The sequence below is a fragment of the Hemitrygon akajei genome, chromosome 8, assembly GCF_048418815.1.
Source record: "Hemitrygon akajei chromosome 8, sHemAka1.3, whole genome shotgun sequence".
Lineage (NCBI taxonomy): Eukaryota > Metazoa > Chordata > Chondrichthyes > Myliobatiformes > Dasyatidae > Hemitrygon > Hemitrygon akajei.
The window spans coordinates 114,565,253-114,591,618 of record NC_133131.1 but is presented as its reverse complement, the minus strand read 5'-3'; the positions used below and the strand labels follow the sequence as shown (position 1 = coordinate 114,591,618).

General features: G+C 41.4%; 1 protein-coding gene across 3 annotated transcripts in view; it reads right to left on the bottom strand.

The window, feature by feature from the left end:
* The window catches only part of LOC140732171 (polypeptide N-acetylgalactosaminyltransferase 15-like), a 72,743-nt gene that overhangs the window by 12,222 nt on the left and 34,155 nt on the right, over positions 1 to 26,366 (bottom strand). For all 3 annotated transcript variants that reach the window (XR_012100009.1, XM_073054415.1, XM_073054416.1), the window contains exons 5-6: positions 10,525 to 10,642; positions 3,139 to 3,333 (exon numbers count right to left, since the gene is read on the bottom strand). Coding sequence is in view for 2 of the 3 variants with exons in the window: in XM_073054415.1 (XP_072910516.1) it covers positions 3,139 to 3,333; positions 10,525 to 10,642 (313 nt within the window). In the remaining variant the exon portion in view is untranslated. The remainder of the gene's footprint in view (positions 1 to 3,138; positions 3,334 to 10,524; positions 10,643 to 26,366) is intronic.

Sequence of the window (26,366 nt, the reverse complement as noted above, 5' to 3'; positions counted from 1 at the left end):
TGTTGGAATTGATGTCTTTGTGGCCAAATTTGCAGACAATACAAAGATAGGTAGAGGAGCAAGTTTTGTTGAGGAAACTTGGAGTAGACAGAAATACTTGGACAGTTTGGGAGAATAGGCAAAAAAGTGGCAGATGGAATGTAGAATTGGGAAGTGTATGGTCATGTACTTTGGTAGAAGGAATAAACATATAAACTATTTTCTAAAAGAGAAAAAAATTATAAAATCAGAGGTGCAAAAAGACTTGAGAGTCCTTGTGTACGATTCCCTAAAGGTTAACTTGCAGATTGAGTAGATGGTAAGGAAGAGAAATGCCATGGTAGCATTCATTTTGAGAAGACTAGAATATAAGAGCAAGGAAGTGATGCTGAAGTTTTATAAGGCATTGGTCCGACCACACTTGGAGTATTGTAAGCAGTTTTGGGCCCCTTATCTCAGAAAAAGATGTGCTGGCATTGGAGAGGGTCCAGAGAAGGTTTACGTCTGTACTCACTGGATTTTAGAAGAATGAGGGAGGGATCTCATTGAAAGCTACTGAATATTGAAAGACTTAGAAAGAGTGAATGTGTAGAGGATGTTTCCTATAGTGGGCGAGTCTAGGGCCAGAAGGCACAGCCTCAGAATAGAGCATCATCCATTTAGAGGAGAACAGAAATGAGATGGAATTTCTTTAGCGAGAGGGTAGTGAATATGTAGAATTCATGCCATGGACAGCTGTCAAGTCATTGAGTATATTTAAAGTGAAGATTAAAAGTTTCTTGGTTAGTCAGGGCATCAAAGGTTGCAGGGAGAAGGCAGGAGAATGGGGCTTAGAAGGATGATAAATCAGCCATGTTGGAACAGTGGAGAAGACTCGATGGGCCATGTAGCTTAATTTTACTCCTTTGGTTTTATGATTCAATGACATTACAAAGGTAAAAAGTATTATTTATTATTTATGCATTATATTAAGTTTATAAATAAGTAATGATCTTTAAGAGCTTTTAGCTTACAGGAAACTTCAAGACTACTACAAAAACCATTATGAGTGTCTTGACTAATTAAGATAACTCTATCATCGTGAGCAAACACAAGGAAATCTGCAGATGCTGGAAATTCAAACAACACACACAAAATGCTGGTGGAACACAGCAGGCCAGGCAGCATCTATAAGGAGAAGCACTGTCGACGTTTCGGGCTGAGACTTGGCCCGAAACATCGACAGTGCTTCTCCTTATAGATGCTGCCTGGCCTGCTGTGTTCCACCAGCATTTTGTGTGTATTGTCTATCATCGTGATCTTGTTTAGGTCAGCATAAAATTCAAACAGGTACCTTCCAGAGTAAATATGAGTATAAGCATTCTATTCAGTTCTTCTACTGATCAGATATTATCTAAACACACCCTGCACCCATCTAATTCTCCAAACAAAATCCATTCCATTTTCTGATCAGATCCACTGATTGATTCCACCAAACATACATGGTCTAGAATTCCACATTCTAGTGAATTCAAAACCATTGTTAATGAAGTGAGTTTTAATGATAGCCATGCAGAGGAGAGGAAGGTAAAAAGGTGGAGGGAGTGTAAGATGTTTAGATATTGTGACTGAAGGACTGAAGGCACAGTACCTAAAATCAGAGAAATAAGAATTATATATTAAATACTTACTAGGATAACAACAAAGGTTGTAAGAGCACCTGCCTTACAAATTTCCAAATTGTAAACAACCTCTGTCTGGAGATTACAGAGAAAAAGAAGGGTATGGCCTTGCAAAGATATGAAAAAAGGGTAAATTCTAAAAATCGAAATATTTTTAACAAGGAGACAATGTAAATCAGCATAAATAGAGATTAAGAGCAAATGAAATTGGTGTGAAACTGGCAGAATTTTGATGACCTTAAGATGACAGAAAATAGAACAATGGAAATTGGCATTCTTTGTAGCAAGACACGCCAAGGCAAGGTGATATAGCCAAGGCTAAAGGTTTCAACAGCAGATAAGCTAAGGCAGAGCAGAATCTGGCATTTTTACTGAAATAAGGGGTCTTATGCAACAAAAGGTTAGATGTGTGATCTAAACTTAAGTAAAGTGGGACCTTAGAATTCCAAAATGCACTGAGTGGCCACTTTATTAGGTATACCTGTACACCTGCTCGTTAGAGCAAATATCTAATCAGCTAATCATGAGGCAGCAACTCAGTGCATAAAAACATGTAGACATGTTCAAGAGATTCAATTGTTGTACAGACCAAATATCAGAATAGGGCAGAAATGTGACCTAAGTGACTTTGACCATGGAATGATTGTTGGTGCCAGAAGAGGTGGTTTGAGTGTCTTAGAAATTGCTGATCTCGTGGAATTTTCACACACAACAGTCTCTAGAGTTTACAGAGAATGGTGCAAAAAAAAACGAAGAACAGCCAGTGAGTGGCAGTTCTGTGGGCAAAATCACCTTGTTAATGAGAGAGGAATGGCCAGAATGGTTCAAGCTGATAGGAAGGTGACAGTAACTGAAACACGTTACAACAGTAGTGTGCTCACAATACATCATACCTTGAAGTGAATGGGCCACAGCAGCAGAAGACCACAAGCATATACTCAGTGGTCACTTTATTAGGTAAAGGAGGTAAGAAATAAAGTGGCCATGAAGAGTATGTGTTTCAGAACCAAGTATGTAGCTGGGGTTTGAGACTAGAAACCAAGAAAAACTTATCTTTGGTTTTCACTGATATTTAGTTGGAAGGACATTTTGCTTGTCAATCACTAAATCTCATTCTGATAATTGAGAGAGTTTTTCACTTAAGAGAGGGGGTGATGAGGAAGAAAATGAGGAAATTAGTGCTCTTTTGGATGATGTTGGGAACATCACACAGCTGGAAATAAAGGATAATGACTGCTTGAACTTCATCAGACTCTTATGTTAAAAGCATTTCCAGAATAATGTCAATTGTCCTGTACTGGAAACCCAGAGATTGTTTTGAATTTGGTTTAATCCTTTGGATAGATAAATTATTATTTGCAGATATAGACATGTATATTGACCATAATACAACTTTTTAATGGAAACTTAATTTGAAAAAATCCAAATAGCCTGTCAGAGCTGGTGAATTGAAAGATGAGTGTTGTTTCAAATTGAGCAATATAAGGATTATTCTGACCTTACTAAGCAAATATGCAGTCAGGTCCCTTTTGTAGAAGATCTCCTTGAAAGAATCCAGCCAAACCTCAGCAACACGAATTTTGTTTTTCACTGTGGTCTCTTCATCAGGTAGAGAGTCATGGGAATGTTTCTGGTACACATGACCAACCCTAGAACAGGGTAGGACCTCCACCGAACCACCACAGAGCCAGACCTGGAAGAAGAAACACAATCCAAAATAAACCTATTATTGGATCATCATTAATTTTAATATTTTGTTTGAAGTTTCAGGCACTTTGCTGTAAATAATCCTCTTATTATCTCCAAATACTAAAAATAAGCAGGCCCCTGATAGAACACATATATTCTATAAGCAGTGCACTGTTCAGTGTAATCAGCTTTACTGATTAAATGTTTCAGTGTTCAGCAAAACAGTGGGATGAATTTACTGGAGAGTAAGATCTTTATTGGAAGTCATCTAATAAACACATCTATTTTGAAATCCATCCCTGGTTGATAGGACTATACGGGCTCTGTAATCATGTTGGTACCTTACTACTTGCCTTTAAAATTCATTTCAGAGTATAACACATAGTCAATTGTATTTTGTGCTACCGAACAGGAATGATTTTCTAGGCAATTGTGCTTTATGTATCATCTGGCTTTGAATCTAGTGCTTGAAAGCTGAACATTCTAGTAATTAATTAAATCCTCTGCACTTTGTTTGGTACATCAGGTAGCAACCTTGCCATTTCCTTAGCATTTGTTTTTTACGAGGTTGAATTGCTAGCTCGATGCTCAACCCTGCATGGATGACAAGCATGCAAGGAACCATCCGGATTCGAATCTGGGACCATTTGCGTTGAAGTTTGGTGTGGATGCCACTACACCACCAGCCATTTGAGCTCACTTGGGTGCCAAATACTTCTGGGTTCTGACACACAAGTGAGCTGCGTTTTATGCAAAGAGAACAAAGCCTTGTTCGTCATGTTAATGTATACCTCATTCAACTAACAGAGCAGTGTTAGTTTCAAATCAAATTTCTTGAATTTCACACATTGTCTAATTTGCAAATATTTAAATCAAGAGTGGGAGTAGCAGTAGACATCTTAATGAAACCTGCTCTGCCATTCAATAAAACCATGGGTGATCTGATTGTAACCTCAACTTGGCATTTCTGACTATCTGCAATAACCTCTCATCTATTCACTACCCCCCGGTGGTTACCGAGTAGCTACCTATCTCTGTCTTAAAAATATTCATGTTCTGCTTCCATTTCCTTTTGAGGATGAGTTGGTGCTAGAATGTGTGCTAACACTTGCAGGCTGCCCCTCAGCATATCCTTGGGTATGTTGGTTGAAAACGCAAATGACACATTTCACTAAATGTTTTAATGAACATTTGATAAATAAAAAACAATTTGTCTCATCTCTATCTTATATGGATGACCCTTATTTTTAGACAGTGTCACTCTAATTAAAGATTGCCCACAATAGAAAACATCTACAGTATATGATACAAAGCTGAAAGACAATATGGAAAGACAAGATTCACATGGAGCATATAGTATTGGTTTATTGGGTCAAGTGACATTGTGTTTGCATCACAACAAATGTTGCTTGTTGGTTCCAGTTTTCCTCTCAGCAGATTCACATGTGGCAGAGTGTAAATCAGGATGCTGATTTGTAATCACCTATTTTGTGCTCCCACAAAGGCAAAATGGAATGGATGATGTACCACAGGGGCCAGTGCTGGGGTCTCAGCATATAACAGCTTATGTAAATAACTTGGGCAACAATGCTGAATATATTGAAGGAAAGATGTGAATGCACTGGAAGTTGTTCAGAGGTTTACTAGGCCAATAACTGGACCAGTAGAAAGGTTGTCTTACAGGGAACGATTGGATAGCCTAGTCTTATATCCACTGGAGTTCATTGTGTAAGAGTGCACTAATCTGCAAGATTCTAAGTAACTTTGACAGGGAAGTAGGGGAGATGTGGAGATTATAATTTTATTTGCTCTTATTTGGCATCCCCATCAATGCAATTTATATCAATTACTCTATGATCCAATTTCTCCACTCTTGATTAAAGAATAACCCCTGAATTCCTGACTAATTAGCTACAAACTGATATTAAGACCTCTAGTTTTGAATCTCTAAAGATGATTCATCTCTTGCGCACTCACATATTAAATTTTAATGTAGCCTGTCAGGAAATCTGTGTCTTCCTTTTACTAAATGCAACACTCTTGTTGCCAAGGTGCCATCATGAAAGCATTTGTGGAATCGTTGTAATTAGGATGAAGTATGGACCATGTCTTATGATCAGCATGTACTCCATTCATTTAAGAAAAATCCTGAACTGTTTATCTTTACGTATCAAATAAAATTGTCTACCTTTATGTAAAGTATATATGCTCAGATTATGTTTCCTAATACTGTATGTAAATTAATAACTAAACTATATACCAAAGCAATTTTATCCAATGACTGTTCACATTTTACTCTATGTACTCAATGAAGTCATGAAATATCCATCCTATAACTTTAAAACAAATTCATGCGGTAATGCATCAATTGTATGGAGCGATAAAAAAGTGCTAACTTTCCAATTCCCAGGATGTGTTATTTGATCTTACTTTTTCTTTTTCTTTTATATAACAATGTATATTAAAATAAACCCATTCCCGCTAATCAAAAGGATGAGAATGTACATCACCAAAGAAATCACAATCAGGAATTTATAGTTGAGAGTATTTCAATAATAAGAATGAACAGAATCATTGCTCATTTGTTAAAGCATCTTCAATAAAATGAATTTTCTTTTAAATATGCACAGCACTATTTCATATGATAATAATCTCTGCATCCAGCCATTTACCACTGCAAATACTTTACAATAATAGCACTGGTACTGCTTGAAGGTCACTTGCTGCAAGTTATCTCTATTTCTCTGCAGATACTACCTAATCTGCCAAATCACTCCAGCAATTTTATACTATTGAGAGAGTGCAGAGGAAATTTACAAGGACGTTGCTTGGATTGGATAGTGTGCCTCATGAGAATAAGTTGAGTGAACTCAGCCTTTTCTCCTTGGAGGGACAGAGGATGAGAGGTGACCTGATAAAGGTGTATAAGATGATGAGAGGCATTGATCATGTGGCTAGCCGGAGCTTTTTCCCAAGGCTGAAATGGCTAATACAAGGGGGCATAGTTTTATGGTGCTTGGAAGTAGGTACAAGGGGGATGTCAGAGGTAAGCATTTCACACAGAGATTGGTGGGTGCATGGAATGCACTGCCAGTGAAGGTGGTAGAGTCGGATACAATAGGGTATTTTAAGAGACCCTTGGATAGGTACATGGAACTTAGAAAATTAGAGGGTGATGTGGTAGAGAAATTCTAGGCAGCCTCTACAGTAGGATACCCAGTTGGTACAACATTGTGGCCGAAGGGCCTGTAATGTACTGTAGATTTCTACGTTTCTATTTCACATTTCCAAATCAGAAGGTTTTGATTTTTCAAGCATGACAATTACACCTAGCTTACTTCAATCATCTTCTGCTCGTAAACAAAAAAATCAAACAGACCTGAGGCTCAAAAGCAGCAGTAATACCTCTGCCATGATTAAGCTTATCATTTCACCATTATAACAACATTCGATAAATGGAGATTTAGTTTTCACAATTTATGTTAAAACCAAATCATCGATTCAATTACAATTTTTTCAAAATGTGTGTTCATCCGAGCCTGGATTCATCTGTTAACAGCTCTTCATAATAGTTAAGTGAATTATTCTAACTTGCTAGTGTTATTTTCCTTACATCACAATATTTTAGGCCAAGTAGCACACTCTACTAGCAGCTTGTCCTTAGGGTTAAGGGTAAATTCATTGCCAGTACTACTGATCAATTATTTATGAATGATAATTTAATATTCACAGTTAAGACTGTCAGAATAAGAACCAGTATTTGTAGGATGATGGCAGAAAGATATCAGTATGGGTATGACCTGGAAACTCCTGTTGAAAAATTGTAAGCACACAATTAGGCTCATTTGTGAAAGACTTTTTTTCCCCTCTCTCACTGGAGGCTGCTCTAGTCTCTGTGGCCATGCTCCATGACAAAGACAGTGATAGCTGAATAAATTAAACCTATATTCTCTTGTCTGGGAAAAAGGTGCATCAGGGAAAAAAAACCTGTCCTTTAATTATTGCTGTATTTTCAAGTTCAGCATAAATCTGTGAAGCAGATGTCACTGAATACAGAGTAATGGATAGAAAAGTATAAAACATTGAGTTATTTATATCTTAATTCTGACTAGGTAGATAACTTATCTATGACATTGATAATTATATCCCACATATTCTCTTATTAAAATATTCTACTTATTTCAGTGCATTTAAATTTGAATTGATTTATCAGGTTAATTCCTTGGATTTTACTTCCTGAATATAAGTTTTGGGTTATGTGCCCAATCATGAATCCTTATTGTACAGAAATGGCCTCACCAGCACTTTCTTTAGAATAACTGAAAACTAATTCATGGTGTCTTCAAAGCTTAAAGATTTCCCTATATTAGTTTATCTGGCCTTATACTGGTGCCAATGTATCATGTATTTCAGATTTAAAATAAATCTTCACACCTCTCTCCATCTTCTCTTCATGATAGTTTAAATCGATATCTCATTTTCCCAATTTTCCTCTTGAGGAAATATTCTTACTTTATGCACCCTATTACAATCAATCAAAATGTTAAAATTCTCTATTAAAGTTAACATACTGAGTTTACCCAATAAGGTAATACATATGATATTGAATCTGAGGCCTGTTTTATAGATTTTATGATTTTACTTCCATGTAGACTTATTGAAGTTAGGTACAGGAGCAAGATGAATTCCATTGAATTGCACAAGCTCACAAATGGCCCAAGGCCAAGCAACCTTCTCCCTCTCCAACTCTCACCTCTATCCCTAATGTCCTTGGTAATCAAAGGAAAGCTATTTAAATTAACACTGCTTCTCTGACCTGTCTGCAGCTTTATAGATTCCTGTGATTCATGTAGTCTCCCAGGTAATTTTGATGAGGGTTAAATACCCTTTAGAATACTCAACATTCCTAAAAAAATTTCCTCAAGTTTCCTTCTGTCCCTTCCACCATAATTGATGTTCCTTGTTATTGACCCAAGGGAAAATGGTTGTTCCTCTTCACTCTGTCTAGGCCTCACACAATCTTGTAAACTTCAATATCCCCATAATTCCAATTCTTCCATGAAAAACAGCGCTCCCTCATTAGTCTCACTTCATAAAAACAATTCTCCATCCTTGGTAACATCCTCAGAAATGTATGATCAGATCCTTCCTATAGCGAGGTGATTAGTGTAGTAGACATTACTCCATGTAAGGACTGGCTAGAGGGTTATACTGTTCTGCATGAATGCCATGCTCTTTCCATTACTGAGCAGGGCAAAGACTGCAAAGCGGGTCGAATGCCTTCAGGTTTGGGAAGCAGCTAAATACTGATGGTTTTCTTTGGAACCATCAAACATAGTTAGCATGATTTAGCCTATAACCTTATCATTATATCCATGATACAAACATGGGAAACGGCAAATTATTTTATAATAGAAGACTCTAAATAGGAATTAAGTGACACAACATATTCCAGGCTACTAATGGAATCGCAACATCTGGTTTAATCAAGATTCACATGTTAAATAATGTTATTGCCAGTTTTTGCAGCGAATTCCCTGGAAGCTAATGTAAAACATAGAGAGGGAGCATAATCAGTGATTTACTATTTTCAGGTGTTTTTTCTTAGCTTGTGTGACGTCCAACTGTGAGTTAAATAAATGTAGCACTGCAACTGAATACATGTACTTATGTTTGACAACAAAGGTTTTATCAATTTTGATACAATGAACTGAAGTCAATTTTCCTAGCCTTGGAGGCTTATAGAAAGAATTGGATAGGGATAACACCTAGAAAGGAAGCTTAGAAAATACTTCAAAATTAAATTAATTCCACAAGTTGAGTTTAATTTCAGCATGTGTTTAATTTTTAAATGTCAAACAAAATCTATAATATTTTCTTACTTGTGTGTACATGGATATAATTTGCAGAGCTTTTATTTACACAATCTTAGAGTTAAGATCAGTATTACTGGCAAGAAATCAATACGGACAAAAGCTGAAGATAGTTACTTACGTCTTGCTGTCTTTTGTTACTAAAGGAAACAAGACAAGCCCTGCATATTGGATGTGGAAATTCGTGTAAGAACATTCAATCTAACATAATGCCAGCAATACATGAGAGTAGGAATAGAAAGTGGGTGAAGACTGAGAAGAAATTAAATTGAATCTGTTAACCATTTTTCTGCAAAAACATGGTATTCAATTCCATTGAGATTTAATTAAATTAATGCAAAACAGAGTGCCATAGAGCTGAATAATCCAGTGGTCTGGGCTCATCATTGGGAAAATATTGCATAAGTCCTTTGATAGGTCACTTTACAATGAATTATGTGAGTGAATAAGGTGGGCTATTTCTTCTGCAAGTTGGTAATTTGTGATGTTGGCTCAGTTTTTCTCCATTAATGCAATGGACACAAAGATACTCTATATTCAGTCTGTAATGGCAAACTACAGGAAGGATTTGTTCCTGCCAACTGGGATTTATAAAATGCCAGATTTCATTGCTAATCTACAACTTTATATTGAGCCCATCAGTTTCAAAGGCCTAGAAACTGATCTGCTTGCAGAGCTAATGCCCAATTAGATCTCCTGCAGATCATTGTGACATTAGTTAAAAACAAATTATAAAGACCATTAGGACGGTTAACATTCAAAAATATTTGTGTATACTAATGACATGTGTGTCTAGCCCACATGGTAGACCTGTGAGATACTGCAAAAAAACAGCGGGAAAGGAAGGAAAAGAGGGAGGGAGAGAGAAAGAGAGGGGTGTAGGAGAGGGAGGGGGAGAGAGAGATATGTACAGTAGATATAGGTATGCTATTAAGAGTATTGTAGACACAGCATGTGCTAAGATGAATAGAACATTGGTGGGCCTAGGCTAGTTCCTTAAAGGTTGCCATTTTACCCAGAAATGATTATTAGTGAGATCTAACCCTGGTTTAAAAGTATTCATGTCCTATTTGCAGATTAAAAAAATACACTAATTGGTCCAATTTCTTGGAATTATTTACTATAAATAGGCTTGAATTTGCTGTACAGAAACTACCCATAATTCAATACAAAGTACTCTAAGATGCAAGGCAATGTCCGGGGAGTCTCGATAAATCAAAAATATGGTAGCTGCTGCAGTAAGAAAAATGTGTAAGCAGATCAGTCCGCTAAAAGGTCAATGTGTCAGTCTTGAAGGTCCAACAGGCTGCTAAGATCCTTACCCTGAGAGAGAGTTCCACATTTTCAAATCCCCCAATCAGCATTCCAGGATCATAAGCACCAATATTTTGAAAGTAATGTCGATTGATTCCCAGTACACCTCCAGATATTGCCGGGCTCCTGAAACAAGAGCAATTGTAGTAAGTAATCAAATGGATGCGATTTCTCGTGCTTATTATTCTGTTCCGCACCAACAGGAGCTTGTACATCAGGCTGACGTTTGGCATTCAACACAATCGTACTATCCTAACTAATCATCAAACTTCAAGAGCTGGCCCCCATACCTCCCTCTGAAACCGGAGACTCAACTTCCTCATCACTAGACCTCAGTCAATGAGTATTGGTAACACGTCCTCCTTGATAATCATCAAAACAGGTTTACATCTAGGCAGTGTGCTTACCTCCCTGCTCTACTCTCTATACACACATAATTGTGTGGCTAAGCACAGCTCCAATATATAAATTCACAGATGACACCACAGTTTTGGGATGAGATACATGTAGTGATGGTCTGCTTACTGAGTACGGTAGGACAAATGGTTGAGTGGTATTGCAACAACAACCTCACAATCAACATCAGTAAAACTAAACAACTCTTTGCCGACATTGGGGGTAGAGCACGAATGTTTATATTGAGGGAGAAGGGTGGTGGAGAGGTTGGCAAATTTAAATTCCTTGGTATTAATCTATCGGATTACCTCTCTTCGGCTGGATATATAGATGCAATTACGAGGAAAGCAATTCGCATCTTTACTTTCTGAGGAAATTAAGGTGGCTTGGCCCGTCACTAAACACTTCAACAAAGTTATAAAGTGTTTCAAATGTCCTGACTGGTTGCATTATTCTCTGGTATAGCAGTTCAAAGGTGCAGGAATGTAAGATGCTGCAAAAAGTAGTGGACTCTGCCCAATACATTGTGGGCACATTCGTCCACACCATCGGTGTTATCTACAGGAGGTGCTGCCTCAAAAGCCAATGTCCCTCACAAAGATCAGGGCTATGGCATCTTCTTGCAGCTACCATCAGGCAGGAGGCACAAAAGCTTGGAATCCCATATTCCAGGTTCAAGAACAGCTTTTTCCCACAACCATTCAGTTCTGGAATAAACCAGTACTACCCTAATCACTAGAGTTAGCAATGTTTTGATCACTTTGCATTGAAATGCAATTTGCTTATTTTGTCAATTGACTTGACTTGACTTTATTACTTACAACCTTCATATACAGGAGGAGTAAGAATCTTTATGTTATGTTTCCGTCTAAATGTGCAATGTGCAATTAATAGTCATTTTAATAAATAGTACATACAACAGGATAGTCATTATAACTCAGAAATACAATTTTATCAACATTAATTAATCAGACTGATGCACTGGTAGAAGAAGCTGTCCCAGAGCCTATTGGCCCTGGCTTTTAATGATGCAGTACCATTTCCCAGATGGTAGCAGCTGGAACAGTTTGTGGTTGGGGTGACTTGGGTCCCCAATCGTCCTTCAGGACCTTTTTACACACCTGCCTTTGTAAGTGTCCTGAATAGTGGTAAGTTCACATCTACAGTATCAATCAAATCGAGTTTAATTGTCATTCAAATCATACATGAATACAGCCGAATGAGACTGCTTTCCTCTGGGACCAAGGTGCAAAAACATACACACACGTTCAAAGTAACAAGAAAGAAAAAAAAATGAACATAGTCTCGTCAGAAAACACATTTTAGTCCAGGACCCTGAGCGACAAGAACTGCAAATTGATGCCTCCTGGCAGACCAGCCTGTAATTCCACTGATCCAACACTGGAGGGCAGCACTGACAGGAGAGGCCACACCCAGCTGAGCCTGCGGCTTGAGGCCTAGTCCTCACAACAACCAAGGCGACACTGCTGCCTTGCTGCCTGTCTCACCACCAACAAGGGAAGCAGGCCTGAAACAATCAATGTCCAACAAGGTCTTGTGATTGCAAAAGAAATATCCAAGATCATTACGGTTTCACTACATACCGCCTTCACACCAACTCTGGTACCTCTGAGAAGCAGGCAGCAGCAGCATGGTCTGCACCCACGTCAGCTCTTCTGAACCCAGTCTGGCAGTCCGACTTGAATCCCTCGGTCTGACTAATTGTGTTCTTTCCTATAAAAATTGTCTTTTTTTTTAGAACGTTGTTTACATGTGTGCCTGTGATGCTGCTGCAAGTATGTTTTCATTCTACTTGTGCATATGACAATAAACTCGACTTTGACATTGAGGAATAAGACAGACAATCAACCTGAGTATGTCCTAAATTTTTTAGGGGAGTATTATTAATTTACATAATTTTTGTCTATTTTAACCACCATTTTAACCCAGAAAGGGGGTGAAGCTTAGGAGATGATGGTGCCTAACAGCAACTCCTTTGCTTGCATCTTCAGAAACAGCTCTATTTCCATCTTTAATACCTCTATTTTTCTCTTTCAGGGTTCTTTTGAAGACCCTGGCCTGGAGTTACACGCTGACTTCGGTCCTTTGCAGGAATGGGACCTGCTCTCGGGGTCTCACGACTGGCCGCTTTTAGATATACCAAGGATGCGGCCTAGAAGACCAGTGAGCCTTCAGGGTTCCGGGATTTCATGGCTCTGGAGGTGGGCGGACTTGAGGTCGGTGCCTCCACAGGAAACCAGTATGTCATGGGAGACGGAAGATTGAAAGCAGCAAGCTGGTTGCTGGTTGTGTGTCCAGAGACCCGAGTTCTTTGGCCACAGAGCTCAGAAAAAGCGATGCAACAGACTTCTAACATCCTAAATCAGCGAGTTATTTGTTATGTCTCCCCTCTTGCTGTGAAATGGAGACAACTCTTTTTCCCTTATTAGAGAGAAAGAAAGCCCGGGGTATGTCGAATTACTGGGTGAACGAGTAGTTTTTGGGGAACTGCAAGTCTGTGTCTTTATTAATGATTTGCTGTACGCTTGAGTGCTCAGTGGAGGGTGCAGATGCTTTTTTTGCTGGTGGGGGGTTGTTGCTTTGCTGCTGTTTATGTGTGGGGGGTGTTGGAGGGGCTTTGGGGTTCTAACATTTAACTGTCATTCATTCTTTGGGGCACTCCTCTGTTTTTGTGGATGGTTGTGAAGAAAAAGAATTTCAGGATATATATTTATATATTTCTGTGACATTAAATGTACCTTTGAAACCTTTGATTCATTCATTGTCAGCATTGTACTAGACATAACACAGAACAGCCCGGTAGCAAACAACTTTCTTTATTCTACCCTCCCCGTCGGAGTTGATTGCAGTTTTAGATGAGGGTCTTATTGCTTCAGTTCTTTCTCAAAACATTTTTTTGGATTATCCTTCTTGCCAGAGGGAGATTGTAAATTGAGGGAAGGATAATGGTTATTTGATGCAATGGATTCAGCAGCATCTGGACAGAATCCTTGCTACATTAACTATATATAAATATTCTGAGACTATTATTCCCCATGTATGGGTTAAGATTTGATAGATCCCTCACAAGTTATACTGGTTTTGCATGCTATTTTCTATTCTGTGTAATAGAAAAAATACTTTAAAAATATACTCATAAACCTAGAAATTAAACCATGCACTTTTATTTTTTAAATTCCAGGCAACCCAGAATCTATTTTACTTGAAGCTGATTGCATTGGTGATCTTAATGAAATTTCATGAAGTGTAAAATTAAATAGGGGACTTCTGGGCATAACATACAATAGAGCTCCTAAACACGAGAGATTCTGAAGCTGCTGAGAATTTTGAGCAACACAAACAAAGTCCTGGGGAAACTCAGCAATCAGACAGCATCTTTGGAGGGGAATAGGCAGTTGAAGATTCAAGCCTAGATTCATCAGGGAGTCTCTCTTGGTGTGAGGTTGAGGATCGCTTCCACTTTGTCCACCTGTGCTTGAACCTCTCCATGTCCCAACTGGTAGCCAAGGTATTTGGTTTCCCGTTTTGTCCTCTCGCATTTTTGTAGATCGAGGGGGATACTGGCAAATCCCTGCATGGATGGTTCAGGTGTTCTGACCACATCATTTAGGTAGGCCACACTGCAGACCTCACAGCCTGGAGACCCTGGTCCATCAGCTGCTGGAATGTTTCTGGTACATCACGGTAAGCTGAAACAGACCCAGGGGCATGAGGAAGACAGTCAGGGGTTTTGATTGATCATCTAGAGAACCTGCCAGTAGCCTTTACATAGGTCCAGTGTAGTAATGTAGTTTGCCCACCAAATCCTTCCTAGTAAGTCATCAACGTGGGGCAGATGATAAGCATTAAAAAAGAAATGGCATTCAATTTCTGGACATCAATGCATACCCTCAGGTGCCACCCTTCTTGGGGATGATCGCAATGGGACTGCCCCACTCACTATTTGAAGGCTCGATGACTCCCAGCTCTAACATGGTCCGAGTTTCACCTCTTAGGCCCCCGCACATTGCTCTGGCACTCTGTGGCAGTGTTAGCAGACTGAACCCTGGTCAGTTCTGATCCTAATGGGAAGCTTTAGGACCTTTGTCAGCCCAGGTCTCTGCTGGAACAGCTGTAGAAAATCAGCAAACACCCTCTGCAGCTCCACTGGTCGACGGCCATCAAGATGGGAAAGGTTAACCTTCCCAGGCCCCTCACGGGCCTCTACAACCCCTTCCGAGTCATCATCAATGGGTATGTACAGTGAGGTAATCGATGGCAACGTACAGAATTCAGAACCACCGCCATTGAGCTGGGGTTCATTTTAAGAGGCGACTCTGACGTGAATACGTAATTACACAAAGTGCTTTTACCATGCTTTGTGTTCAATGTTTGGAGTTCAATAAATGGGCAGTTACAGCTTTTTCTTAAACTTAAAGCACCTCACATCATTTTATTTACGAAAACCTACATTGGTGAACTTGATGCTTTAGATTATTCCAGAGTTATTGAACATATTGGCCAACACAGTTGCTTTGAAATTGCTAGAGTTTTGGGAGCAAAATGCCATCACTTGGTTTGTACAAACTGAGGCCCAATGTACACTGCAAGAAATCACTGTGGACCACATCAAATTCTACTATAAGACCATAGGATATGGAAGCAGAAGTAGGCCATTTGGCCCATCAAGTCTGCTCTGCCATTCAAACATGGGCTGATCCAATTCTTCTAGTCACCCCCACTCCCCTGCCTTCTCCCCATACCCTTTGATGCCCTGGCTAATCAAGAACCTATCTATCTTTGCCTTAAATACACCCAATGACTTGGCCTCCACAGCCGCTCGAGGCAACAAATTCAACAGATTTACCACCCTCTGACTAAAGTAATTTCCCCACATCTCTGTTCTAAATGGACGTCCTTCAATCCTGAAGTTGTGCCCTCTTGTCCTAGAAACCCCTACCATGGGAAATAACTTTGCCATTTCTAATCTGTTCAGACCTTTTAACATTCGGAACGTTTCTACAAGATCCCCCCTCATTCTCCTGAACTCCAAGGAATAGAGCCCAAGACCTGCCAGACGTTCCTCATTGGCTAACCCTTTCATTCCTGGAATCATTCTTGTGAATTTCCTCTGAACCCTCTCCAATGTCAGTGTATCCTTTCTAAAATAAGGAGCCCAAAACTGCACGCAATACTCCAAGTGTGGTCTCATGAGTGCCTTATAGAGCCTCAACATCACATCCCTGCTCTTATATTCTATACCTTGAGAAATGAATGGCAACATTGCATTTGCCTTCTTCACCACTGACTCAACCTGGAGGTTAACCTTTAAGGTACCTTGCACAAGGACTCCCAAGTCCCTTTGCATCTCTGCATTTTGAATTCTCTCCACTTCTTTGCCCATTCCCCTAAACTATCTAAGTCTCTCTAAAGGTTCTCTGCTTCCTCAACACTACCCACTCCTCCCAACACCAACCCCTGTGGAACTCCACTGGTAACCAGCCAGAATAGGATCCTTTTATTCCCACTCTCTGTTTTCTGCCGACCAGCCAATGCTCCACCCATGTTAGTAACTTCCCTGTAATTCCATGGGATCTTATCTTGCTAAGCAGCCTCATGTGCGGCACCTTGTCAAAGGCCTTCTGAAAATCCGTACACCACGCCTACTGCATCTCCTTTGTCTACCCTGCTTGTAATTTCCTCCAAGAATTGCAATAGGTTTGTCAGGCAGGATTTTCCTTTCAGGAAATAGAAACATAGAAAATAGGTGCAGGAGTAGGCCATTCGACCCTTCGAGCCTGCACTGCCATTCAGTATGATCATGGCTGATCATCCAACTCAGAACCCTGTACCTGCTTTCTCTCGATACCCCTGATCCCTTTAGCCACAAGGGCCATATCTAATTCCCTCTTAAATATAGCCAATGAACTGGCCTCAACTGTTTCCTGTGGCAGAGAATTCCACAGATTCAACACTCTCTGTGTGAAGAAGTTTTTCCTCATCTTGGTCCTAAAAGACTTCTCCTTTATCCTTAAACTGTGACCCTTTGTTCTGGACTTCCCCAACATCGGGAACAATCTTCCTGCATCTAGCCTGTCCAATCCCTTTAGAATTTTATACATTTCAATAAGATCCCCCCTCAATCTTCTAAATTCCAGTGAGTGTAAGCCTAGTCGATCTAGTCTTTCTTCATATGAAAGTCCTGCCATCCCAGGAATCAATCTGATAAACCTTCTTTGTACTCCCTCTATCGCAAGAATGTCTTTCCTCAGATTAGGGGAACCAAAACTGCACACAATACTCCAGGTGTGGTCTCACCAAGGCCTTGTACAACTGCAGTAGAACCTCCCTGCTCCTGTACTCAAATCCTCTTGCTATGAATGCCAACATACCATTCGCCTTTTTCACCGCCTGCTGTACCTGCATGCCCACTTTCAATGACTGGTGTACAATGACACCCAGATCTTGTTGCACCTCCCCTTTTCCGAATCAGCCACCATTCAGATAATAATCTGTTTACCTGTTCTTGCAACCAAAGTGGATAACCTCACATTTATCCACATTAAATTGCATCTGCCATGAATTTGCCCACTCACCTAACCTATCCAAGTCACCCTGCATCCTCTTAGCATCCTCCTCACAGCTAACACTGCCGCCCAGCTTCGTGTCATCCGCAAACTTGGAGATGCTGCATTTAATTCCCTCGTCTAAATCATTAATATATATTGTAAACAACTGGGGTCCCAGCACTGAGCCTTGCGGTACCCCACTAGTCACTGCCTGCCATTCTGAAAAGGTCCCATTTATTCCCACTCTTTGCTTCCTGTCTGCCAACCAATTCTCTAACCATATCAATACCATACCCCCAATACCATGTGCTTTAAGTTTGCACACTAATCTCCTGTGTGTGACCTTGTCAAAAGCCTTTTGAAAATCCAAATATACCAAATCCACTGGTTCTCCCCAATCCACTCTACTAGTTACATCCTCAAAAAATTCTATAAGATTCGTCAGACATGATTTTCCTTTCACAAATCCATGCTGGCTTCGGCCTATCTTGACATGTGCCTACAGGTACTCCGTAATCTCATCCCTAACAATCAATTCCAACAACTTCCCAACCACTGATGTCAGGCTAACAGGTCTATAGTTTCCTTTCTACTGCCTCCCACCCTTCTTAAATAGCGGAGTTACAGTTGAAATTTTCCAGTCATCCGGTACAATGCCAGAATCTATCGATTCTTGAAAGATCATCGTTAATGCCTCCACAATCTATCCAGCTACTTCCTTCAGTACCTGAGAATGCATTCCACTAGGTCCAGGATATTTATCCACCCTCAGACCATTAAGCTTCCTGAGCACCTTCTCAGTTGTAATTTTCACTGCACAAACTTCACTTCCCTGACACTCTTGAATGTCGGGTATACTGCAGATGTCTTCTTCTGTGAAGACTGATGCAAAATACGCATTCAGTTCCTCTGCCATCTCGGTGTTTCTCATTACAATATCTTCATCGTCATTTTGTATTGGTCCTATATGGTCCTATACCCTTGACTCTCTTTTACCCTTTTATACTTAAAAATCTTTTAGTATCTTATTTGATGTTAGTCGCCAGCTTCCTTTCATAATTCATCTTTTCCTTCCTAATGACCTTCTTAGTTTCCTTCTGCAAGTTTTTAAAGCTTCCCAATCCTCTATCTTCCCACTAGCTCTGGCTTCCTTGTATGCCTCTCTTTTGCCTTTACTTTGGCTCTGACTTCACTTGTCAGCCACGGTAGTGTCCTTCTTCCCTTTGAAAATTACTTCTTATTTGGAATATATCTGTCTTGCACTTCCCTCATTTTTCCGCAGAAACTCCAGTCATTGCTGCTCTGCTGTCCTTCCTGTAAATGTCCCTTTCCAGTCAACCTCAGCCAGTTCCCCTCTCATGCCATTGTAATTTCCTTTATTCCACTGAAATACCGACTCATTGGGTTTTATCTTTTTCCCTCTCAAATTTCAATATAAACTCTTATCATATGAGGGGTGATTGATAAGTTTGTGGCCTAAGGTAGAAGAAGTCAATTTTAGAAAACATAGCACATTTATTCTTCCTACATTTACACACTTAGTCCAGTGGTCACGGAGCATACGCATCCCTTCTTTGTAGAAATCGGCGTCTCGGACCTTCAGAAGTGGTTCGCAGTGTGGGGTGATTGATAAGTTTGTGGCCCAGGGTAGAAGGAGATGAGTTATTAGCTTCAAACTTTCTGCATTTTCACTCAAAGAGTTGAGTTGCATGTGCATGTAACGAGAGCTGTATAACTCATCTCCTTCTACCTTAGGCCACAAGCTTATCAATCACCCCTGCTGTAGACCACCTGGAGGTCCAAGACGTCCTTGTTACATGCATGTGCAGTTCAGCTCTTTGAGTGATAATGCAGAAAGTTTGAAGTTAATAATTCATCTCCTTCTATCTTAAGCCTCGAACTTATCAATCACCCCTGCTGTGGTCCACTTCTGTATGCTCCACGACCGCTGGACTAAGTGTGTACATGTAGGAGGGGACTATGTTGAAAAATAAATGCGCTAGGTTTTCTAAAATTGACTCCTTCTACCTTAGGCCATGAACTTATCAATCACCCCTCGCATTGTGATCATATTCCTAAGGGTTCCTTAACCTTAAGCTCTCTTATCACCTCTAGATCATTACACGACACCCAATCCAACACAGCCGATCCCCTACTGGGCTCAACAACAAGCTGTTCTAAAAAGCCATCCCTTAGACATTCTACAAATTCTCTCTGAGGTCCCAATTCACTTTCATGTTAAAATCCGCAATGATTATCATGAGATTGCCTTCCTGACATACCGTTTCTATCGTGCTGTAATATGTGATAGTGTCGCTCGGAAACTCCATGGCTGCAAGAGTGGTGAGGCTACTAGAACACCTGCCTGAACACGATAAATACCGATCGCTAAAAACTCACCTTTTACAGATTTTTGGACGATTGGAGTCTGAGCATGCCAAACAGTTACTCTCCTTGCCTATCCTTGGTGATGGTAAGCCCTCGGAGTTAATGGACCACATGCTGTCTCTCCTGGGAAATCACCATCCTTGTTTGATTTATAAAGAACTCTCGATTACAACTCCTAATGCATCCGTCAAAGCCTATAGGAGCTTGCTAAAATGGCTGATCATCTACAGGCAGCAGTGCATAATTCCTCCTCTTTTGTCAATAAGTCCGGTCAGCGAGGGTCCCAACGTAAGCATGCAAAACAGACTACTAATTCTGCGAAACAGATAATGCCAAGTCTGTGTTTTTACCACGCTTGCTCTGGTACAAATGCTAGGATGTGCCGACTGACTGCCTTGCAGCTTTGACAGTGCCAGTGTGTCGGGACATCAGAGATCTGTGAACACTGTGGGATCCAGCATCCAAATCCAAACTCGTATCTTACCTCCACACACGTCTTGACCGCTTAAGCCAACACGGGTTGATTATTAACCCTGCTAAATTCCAGAATGGGCTAACAAACATTGACTTTCTCGACCATCACATCACCGCAGAAGGTGCGAAACCTCTCCCAACAAAAGTAGCCTCTTTTATGGATTTCCCATTCCTCCATACTACAAAAAAACCACAGGAGTTTTTAGGCATGGTGAACTTCCATCATTGCTTCATTCCGTGAGCTGCTGAACTTGCATTTCCCCCCGTATAGTGCGCTTAAAGCAATAGCGGACACGACCAGGGCATTTGATGATACCAAATGAGCTCTTTCCAATGCGACACTATGATCTTATAACCCCAAGGCATCCATAGCCATTACTAATTGATGCTTCTGACTATGCTGTGGGTGCTGTGCACAAACTGTTGATGGGAGACGTGTAGCAGCCACCAGTTCTGCCCCCTGAAAGGAAGTACAGCTTGTTTGACTATGAGCTTCTCAGTCACTGTCCACCATTTTTTGTTTTCTTCTAGAGGGTCACTATTTTACAGCGTTCTTTGACCACAAACCCCTCGTGCATGCAAGGGCCAAAATACCACACCCTTTGCCTACATATCGATTCCACAACTGATTTACAACATACTAAGGGGAAAAATAATGCCGTGGCTGATTGCCTCTCATGGCCAGTCATTGAGGCCCAGACACACAGGGGTTGACTATGCCGGCATCGCAGCTGACCAAGCTACTGGGCCAGAGGTCCAGGCTTACCGAACAGCAGGCATGGGTTTGCAGGTGACTGACATTAAGTTTGGGAATGTTGGGGTTCTCTCCTCTGCAATGTCTCACACGGTTGACCTCGCCCCATTTGTGCCCGCAATCTAGGGGCACACGTTTTTAACTCCGTGGCCTCTCGCATCCTGGCCGGAAGGCCTCATAGAAACTGGCTGCATTAGAATTTGTGAGGCACAGCCTTAGAAAGGACGTGCATGATTGGAGTGCAGCCTGTGTGGAGCTCCAGCAGGCAGGAACTAACCATCATGTCCAGGTGCCATTGGCACCTTTTGAGGTCCCTAAGCAATGGTTTGACCATGTCATCCCCCCCACCCCCACAGTTTCACACACCTCCTTACCACAGTGGACCACACCACCAGGTGGCCAAAGGTCATCGCTCTAGTATCGATGATGGTCCCAGATATTGATCAGTCATTCATCAACACCCGGGTTGCTCGGCTTGGCGCCCATCTGACATTTCCTCTGATCCCGGTCCCCAATTCGTATGAGACCTCTGGGCTGTGATGGCCCAGAACCTCAACATTAGGCTACATCACACCACGGTGTATCACCCACAGTCCAATGGCCAATGCCAGCAGTTTCACTGCTCCTTAAAGGCTGCTCTGAGGGCTTACCTGACAGAGGAGTGTTGACATGATCGGCTCCCATGGGTCCTGCTGGGGGGCTCAGAACATCTCCAAAACAGGACCTGCAGTCATCTGTGGCTGTGTTAGTGTACGAGCAGCCATTATGAGTGCCAAGTGATTTTATTCCTGACGTGGGTTCCTATTGACCTACATTCCGCCTTGTTTGTTTTTGCTGCATGATGCACACCAACATCCCCTTGGGCCCCTTTACAATGGCCCATTCCGCATTTTGGAATGGAGAGAAAAGACTTTTATCATAGATAAGAGGGGTAAACCTGAATGTGTTTTGGTAGATTGCCTTAAACTGGCGCACTGAGGTTTGAAGGATTCCGCTACCATGCCCCAGCCATCATGACATGACTGTGAGTATAGCAACACACCACAGGCCAAGCCAGAGGTACCTGCTGTTCCTCCACCCAGGGAGAATAGGACCCGAGCTGGGCAGCATGTTAAGCTCCAGACAGGCCCACACTGCCAGTTTTAGTGAATTTTGGGCATGCCCGTGGAGGGTACATAATTCACAGACGCCAATGTTGAGTTAGGGTTCACTTTAAGAGGCTGAACTGACATGATGACGTAATTACCTAAAGTACTTTTACTGCACTTTGTGTTCAGTATTTTGAAGTTCAATAAATGAGTTGTAATGGTTTTTTTTAAAAACATTAAAACACCTCCTGTCATTTTATTTGCAAAAACCTACAGGTACATCATCTGTACAAACATCAGCGGAGGCAGGAGAGCCAGCTCATTTCTCAAGGTACCACCATCAGCGTGGCTTTCGAGGCTTTTTGGTTCCTCCCTCGCACAGACTCGCATCCAAGTCAGACAGAGATTGTATCACAGCCATTGCTTTGGTTTTGACAATATCAGAAACACCAGAATCTACTCCTGCAGTAACAGACAGATGTGATTCCTTAACAACTCATGTAACATAGGCAAATCTCTCTTCAGAATCATGTCTCCAGCACCCCCACTTTCATCAAATACTTGTGATCATCCAACTCAATGTTGAGTTCTGCCAGTGGCTCAGATTTACAGTCACCATGGACACAGTGGAAGGTGATTAGTGACTGCAGTCAACACTAGAGGCAGGGGCATGACTTTTCTTAATAAATGACAGTGAGCTACCAGAATCTAAAAGAGCTTTAACAGGCTTTCCAATAACTTTGACTGTTATAAACACTAACTCTTTCTCTCACATTCTGCTTGTTTTCCATTACCTTATTCACAATCATTACAGTCATTACCATCATCATCGCATTTTCCCTCTCTTGGTATGTACATAGCACATACCTCACTATTTGGGCTTCTTCAGAGGACACACACAGGACTTATGACCTGGCTGCTGACAATATTAGCAAATAAAAGTCATAGAAGAAACTGCCAAAGGTTCCTTGCCCTCGTTTCTCCCACTCCCTAATTCTGCAAAGTTACCCTGAGAGTCCCTTGGATGGTTAGAGTCTCTGTTGCTTCGGAATGATGGTCGTGATGGTGCCCCCTAGTGGGCATTGGGGTACTGCAGAGTAAGTCAGGTGGCAGTAAGTCCATCCTCTGGCTAGTGCTCTCAGACCCATGTTCTGGTGCTTGGAGGAAGAACCCACAGCAGCTGCTTCAGAACAATGGTCTCACCAATCTCCTCCTTGGACTTCTGCTCTAGTAGAGACCCCTTAGGGGATGATACATCTCGGTGGGTGACTCCCCTGGTGGTAGACTACTGCAATGGAAGCGTTGGTGAAAGATTTCTGCCCAGATATCAGATTTAGCCAGCAGCGCCTCCTTCATGTCAAAATAGTTGTGAGACATCTCTTCAGTGTAGGCTTCCAGAGCTTTACTTGTCAGTAGTGGCACTAGCTGGCAGGCCCACTCCTCCACTGGCCATTGCCATATCTGGGCCACCCTCTCAAACCTGAGGAGGTAGTTTCCAATACCATCACCTTGCTGATAAGAAGATATCTTGCGACTTTTCTGCAGGCTTTGGAATTCCTTTCTAAAAGCATCATCTCTCTTCCGCTGGGCAGACAAAAAGTCTCTGAACACATTTTCCATGGAGGGTTTGGAGGTAGTGCTACTTAAAGATCCTTGTGCCTTTGGCCTGAGTTGGGCCCTGTACTGAAGTTCTTCCTCCTCTGAGATCTCCTGCTTCATTTTTAACCGCAGGGGGTTTCCTGACTCGGGGCTGCAGTCCTAGTCTCCTCTAAGTGGAATGAACCCCTTTGTGACTAGTCATCCCATCGCCGTCACCATATGTTAGATACGTGGATCTAACAAAGGAAAAATGGCTGGAGTCACTTGTCACTTTAGCACAAGGGTGTTTGTTAAGTCCATCAAGAATCAAACTTACAAAAAATGACAAAAATAGTGAAAAGAAACTGCCAATATTTACAAAATAAAACTACTAGAAAACCTAATAGTAGCTCCTTACTTATTCCAGTTCAGTGTGAATTCCTGGCAGTCCCCATCTCTCTCTCACTAAGGGCAATAAGCATTTTTTAAACACCAGGACATAACATCTTCAATTACCAACAAAGTTAAACTTAAGACTACACATGAATTAGAATATAATGCGCCCCACAAAGTAGTTACAATCATATTACAAAACAAACAGAAGTAGCTTCATTAAATACAACATGCAAACAGCATATGCATATTTACATATCTCTATTACTGAAGAAATGGAATATTCTGCTGTGTATGACAGGAAAGGCACCATAAACCCAACCCAAGTGTATCAGATCAGTTTAGAAGAGGCCGGGGAAAATTTTGAAGTGCGTATGCTTAGCTCAACAACAGTAGAATGACAAGGCAATGTTTGCGTTTGTGTGTGAATGTGTTTATCAAGTGCTCTCCATCAAACGCTGCTTGGAATGATCCAGTGACAAACTTTATTTGCATGCCATCCATACAGATCATTTCATAGCATAAGGCAGTACAACAATGTAAAATATCTTGTCACAGTTATAGAGAAAATGGAGTGCTGGTAAATGACAAGGTGTAAAGGCCATGATGAGGTAGAATCAGAAGTCAAGAGTTAATGTAACATTGATCTGCACAGAGGGAGCAGTCCAGTCATATGAGGCTGGTTGAACATCGCCCTATAGAATGCTCATACCTTTGTGATGACTGTCTTAGAAAAGCTGAGCTGCAAATCCTTTATTCTTTAGCTGCTAAAGAATACAATGTGGTTCCCAACCACTGGGCCGTGGACCGGTACCGGGCTGCAAAGAAACGATATGAGTCAACTGCACCTTTCCTCATTCCCTATCACACCCACCGTTGAACTTGAACACACGCGAGGTCATCAATCGGTCATTAACCTACAACTACTCAATGAGTGAAAAACAAACGTCGCTTGAGAGTTTCTTTGGAAGAGGTGGTAGGGGACATAAAAGGCCTAACGATGATGATAACATAGAGACAGCTGAGGCCGAGGCTGCAAAGAAATAGAAAGCTTCCTTCAACAGAAAATACAACAAGTCGTACATAAAATATGGCTTTAATGCGACCGGTGACTCGCACGTTCCAAGCCCCCTGTGTGTGATATGTGGAGACAAGCTGTCTAATGAGGCAATGAAGCCCTCAAAACTGCTTCAGCACCTTGAGTCCAAGCACCCTGCACTTAAAGGCAAACCCGTTGAGTTTTTTTCAGCAGAAAAAACGTGAGCAAGTGGGACAGAAGCAAGAGCTGAGAGCCACCACCTCCACAAATGCTGCTGCTATGAGAGCGTTGTACTCAGTGGCTAGCCGTATTGCTAAAGCTAAGAAGCCTTTCACTGTTGGTGAAGCATTGATTCTGCCTGCTGCCAAGGACATGTGCCGTGAACTGTTTGGAGAAGCTGCAGCTAACAAGATGGCACAGGCTTCTCTTTCAGCTGTTACGAATGAGGAGTAACTCTGATGGGCAGAAGGGTGCAAAGTCCCCCCCCCCCCTTTTTGAGAATCGCAAAATCACTGTTATTTCGGGTCTGATACCCAGGAAATGAGAGAGATAAACAGCACATGTCAGTAATGAGAGAGAGACAACGCAGGGATACACAAAGGTGGAATGTCTTCTCCTAACAAAAGCGGAACGGAACCACTGATTACTGCTATTGTCTCTTGGAGAAGGAATTGTGTATTGAGTACTGTTCTATTCATTGAAACCCCTCAGGGGGCAACTAGAGTGGTCTGGTTGATGTGTTGCATCATCCCAACCTGATTGACACCTGAGACCCCGTGAGTGGGGATAAAAGTAGGGTCTGGGGAACACCCCTCAGATGCACCAGGAGAGATGCTATGAGACCGGTGGGTGCTTGTGTGTGTGTCCACCCTTGCCTGGGTGACGAGTCCTCCACGGAACGGTCTAGCTAAAGGACGCGGAGGGCTCATACGTGAATGGCCACAACAACAACGCCTCGAAGGATCAAGATCGTAAAAGGAAAGTCGGCAAGTTAATAGTTGTTACTGCTTTTTCTCTCTCTCTCTCTCTCTCTCCAACAATTCCAACACAGTGATCAGCAACTACCGCAGCCTACATGAACTGAACTGAACTTTATATTCCCATCGGACAATTCATTATCCCCTAGACAACGATAGAGCTTATTTCTTATTGATGATTATTATACCGGCAC